Source organism: Brassica oleracea, chromosome C5 (genome assembly GCF_000695525.1).
Source record: "Brassica oleracea var. oleracea cultivar TO1000 chromosome C5, BOL, whole genome shotgun sequence".
NCBI lineage: Eukaryota > Viridiplantae > Streptophyta > Magnoliopsida > Brassicales > Brassicaceae > Brassica > Brassica oleracea.
Window position 1 is genome coordinate 40271409 of NC_027752.1, and position 3474 is coordinate 40274882.

General features: G+C 45.4%; 1 protein-coding gene across 1 annotated transcript; it reads left to right on the forward strand.

The window, feature by feature from the left end:
• Positions 1 to 739: 739 nt before the first annotated feature.
• Positions 740 to 3196, forward strand: LOC106296147 (9-cis-epoxycarotenoid dioxygenase NCED3, chloroplastic). The gene has a single exon (XM_013732216.1). The coding sequence runs from the start codon at positions 976 to 978 to the stop codon at positions 2767 to 2769; it is 1794 nt and encodes a 597-aa protein (XP_013587670.1). The 5' UTR covers positions 740 to 975; the 3' UTR covers positions 2770 to 3196.
• The last annotated feature ends 278 nt before the right edge of the window (positions 3197 to 3474 follow it).

Sequence of the window (3474 nt, forward strand, 5' to 3'; positions counted from 1 at the left end):
TTAGGGTTTAGGGTTTAGGGTTTAGGGTTTAGGGTTTAGGGTTTAGGGTTTAGAGTTTAAGGTTTAAGGTTTAGAGTTGAGAAATGAGGTTTTGGGGATAAGATTTCAAATTTTGAAAAATAAAAAAATTAAAATTTTCAAAGAATAAACTTAGAAATGTGTTATTTTGGTCATTTTATTTTTTGAGTGCTATTTTTGTGATATAAACTTAGAAATGTGCTATTTTGGAGATTTGCCCTATAAACATTTCTCTTTTATTTATTGATTTCTGACGACGAATTTAAGACTTACTTTAGAATTTGTTTGCACCACTGCACACCAATCTTTGGTGAGTAAACTTATGCCTTACAATGCTTCGAACAAGCGATCTCACAGGAGACTTTTTCACAGCCGATGCATCTTCAAGTTGCCACGGTCTGGTAGCTTTTATTAACAGGCTTAGAAACCGAAGAAGCCAAAGAACAGACAAAGGGAGTTAAAGAGTGAAGTGGATGTATTTGTCTAGGGCTCGGAATGGTGACTGCGGTTTGAGCGGTGCGGGACAAGCGGTTCAACTGTGATACGATTTTAACAGTTATAAAAACATATAGATATATGGTGTATGTAGAGATTTTTGTTATTGTTAACTGTGGTGCGGAGCGGATCGGTTGTAAACTTTGGAAGCCTTAAGTGTGAAATGACTCAACTTTGAACATTAACACATTGCCCTGTTTCGGTGTTTGTTCACTTTTTCTCTTTAATACACACACTCTCACTCCATTCCTTCTCCCTCTGTCAATAATTCAACACGTGGCCACTCATCTGGGACCCACCATTCACCTCCCGGTTTATATAAACCCTGAACACTTCATCCCTCTCAAACCATCTCTCTCTTCTCTCTTCTGTCTTTTCTCTTCTCCAATTCAACAACAAAAGCAAAAAAAAAAAACATCAAACTTCACTTGAAAGTACCAATACTGACTAATCATATTTAAAATGGCTTCTTTCACGGCGACTACGGCGGTTTCTCGGAGATGGGTCGGTGGTAATCATACTAAACCACCATTATCGTCTTCTCAAAGCTCCGCCTTGGGTTATTCTTGCTCCGTACCCATGACAAATCGTTCCCAACGAAAGCTCAATGTTTCTTCTGCGCTTCACACTCATCCTGCTCTCCATTTCCCCAAGCAATCCTCCACCTCTCCCGCCATTGTTGTGAACCCCAAAACCAAAGAATCCGACACCAAACAGATGAACTTGTTCCAGAGAGCGGCGGCGGCGGCGTTGGACGCGGCGGAAGGTTTCCTCGTGAGCCACGAGCGACAGCATCCCCTCCCCAAAACCGCCGATCCTAGCGTTCAAATCGCCGGAAACTTCGCTCCGGTGAACGAACAGCCTCTCCGTCGTAACCTCCCGGTGGTCGGAAAAATACCGGATTCCATCAAAGGAGTGTACGTGCGCAACGGAGCCAACCCGCTTCACGAGCCGGTGACTGGTCACCACTTCTTCGACGGAGACGGGATGGTTCACGCCGTGAAATTCGAAGACGGTTCAGCTAGCTACGCGTGCCGGTTTACTCAGACCAACCGGTTTATCCAAGAACGTCAATTAGGTCGACCGGTTTTCCCCAAGGCCATCGGCGAGCTTCACGGTCACACCGGTATTGCTCGCCTCATGCTATTCTACGCCAGAGCCGCAGCCGGTTTAGTCGACCCGGCTAACGGAACCGGAGTAGCTAACGCCGGTTTAGTCTATTTCAATAACCGGTTATTAGCGATGTCGGAAGACGATTTGCCTTACCAAGTCCGGATCACTCCAGGTGGAGACTTGAAAACCGTTGGCCGTTACGATTTCGACGGGCAGTTAGAATCCACAATGATCGCCCACCCGAAAGTCGACCCGGAATCCGGCGAGCTATTCGCTCTAAGCTACGACGTCGTTTCAAAGCCTTACCTTAAATACTTCCGCTTCTCGCCGGACGGAGAAAAATCGCCGGACGTCGAGATCCAGCTCGATCAGCCGACGATGATGCACGACTTCGCGATAACAGAGAACTTCGTGGTGGTACCGGACCAGCAAGTCGTGTTCAAGCTTCAGGAGATGATCCGCGGCGGCTCTCCGGTGATCTACGACAAGGAGAAGGTCGCAAGATTCGGAATTTTAGACAAATACGGGGCGGACTCGTCGGGAATCAGGTGGATCGAAGCTCCGGACTGCTTCTGCTTCCACCTCTGGAACGCGTGGGAGGAGCCGGAAACAGAGGAGGTCGTCGTGATCGGGTCGTGCATGACTCCGCCGGACTCAATTTTCAACGAGTCCGACGAGAATCTCAAGAGCGTCCTCTCCGAGATTCGGCTCAATCTCAGAACCGGAGAGTCCACTCGCCGTCCGATCATCTCCGACGGAGAAGAGCAAGTCAACCTCGAAGCAGGGATGGTGAACCGGAACATGCTCGGCCGTAAGACCAAGTTCGCTTACCTTGCTTTGGCCGAGCCGTGGCCTAAAGTCTCCGGCTTTGCGAAAGTCGATATCACCACCGGAGAAGTCAAGAAGCATCTCTACGGCGATAACCGTTACGGTGGAGAGCCTCTGTTTCTCCCCGGAGAGGGAGCAGAAGACGATGGGCACATCCTCTGTTTCGTTCACGACGAGAAGACATGGAAGTCAGAGTTACAGATAGTTAACGCCGTTAGCTTGGAGGTTGACGCGACGGTTAAACTTCCGTCAAGGGTTCCGTACGGGTTTCACGGCACATTCATCGGAGCCAGTGACTTGGCGAAGCAGGTGTAAATATACACATGAATATACATAGTACGTGAGATGGTAAAGAAGCTTCTAGAAGATAAAGAGAGAGAGGGATTTACCAGTGGGATGCTTTACATATACGTCCCCGGAATCTTCTCCTCTTGTGTGTTTTTTTTGGGGTTTTGCTCTGTTTTTTTTTTTTTACTCTTGGGGTGCGGTTTCTAGTTCCCTTTTTTATGGGGGTCAATCTAGAAATCTGAAAGATTTTGAGGGACCAGTTTGTAGCTTTTGGGATGTAGGGTTAGCCTAGCCGTTCGAGCTCAGCTGGTTTCTGTTATTCTTTCACTTGTTGTTGTTCATAGTGAGAAGTATATATTTATTAAACACAAAACTTTGTATATATGTGTACTGTTTCTAGCAAAGATTAAGCAGCATTGTAGTCGATTTTAAATACCATTTTGCCTATGTTTTATATGCATCCTTTTTACTTAGAGAAACGTTTCTGGTTTGTGTCATCATCAAGTGATTTTGTCATTGGTAAAAATATATTTTCAATGATTATATTTCTGAAAAATGAACGAATGAGAGAGAGACAAGACTCAAGTAACTTTTGTACGTCAAAACAAAATTTAATGACCAAATCACACGCCGTATAGGTTTAGGTAGTCAATTTTTGGTATTTGCATGGAAGAGAATCTCTTTTTTTTTTTTTTGATAAATTGGAAGAGAATCTCCAATTCAGTCAATTTT

What these genes read in the sequence shown, in the direction of transcription:
- LOC106296147 (XM_013732216.1), top strand. Translation starts at nt 976, where the DNA reads ATGGCTTCTTTCACGGCGACTACGGCGGTTTCTCGGAGATGGGTCGGT.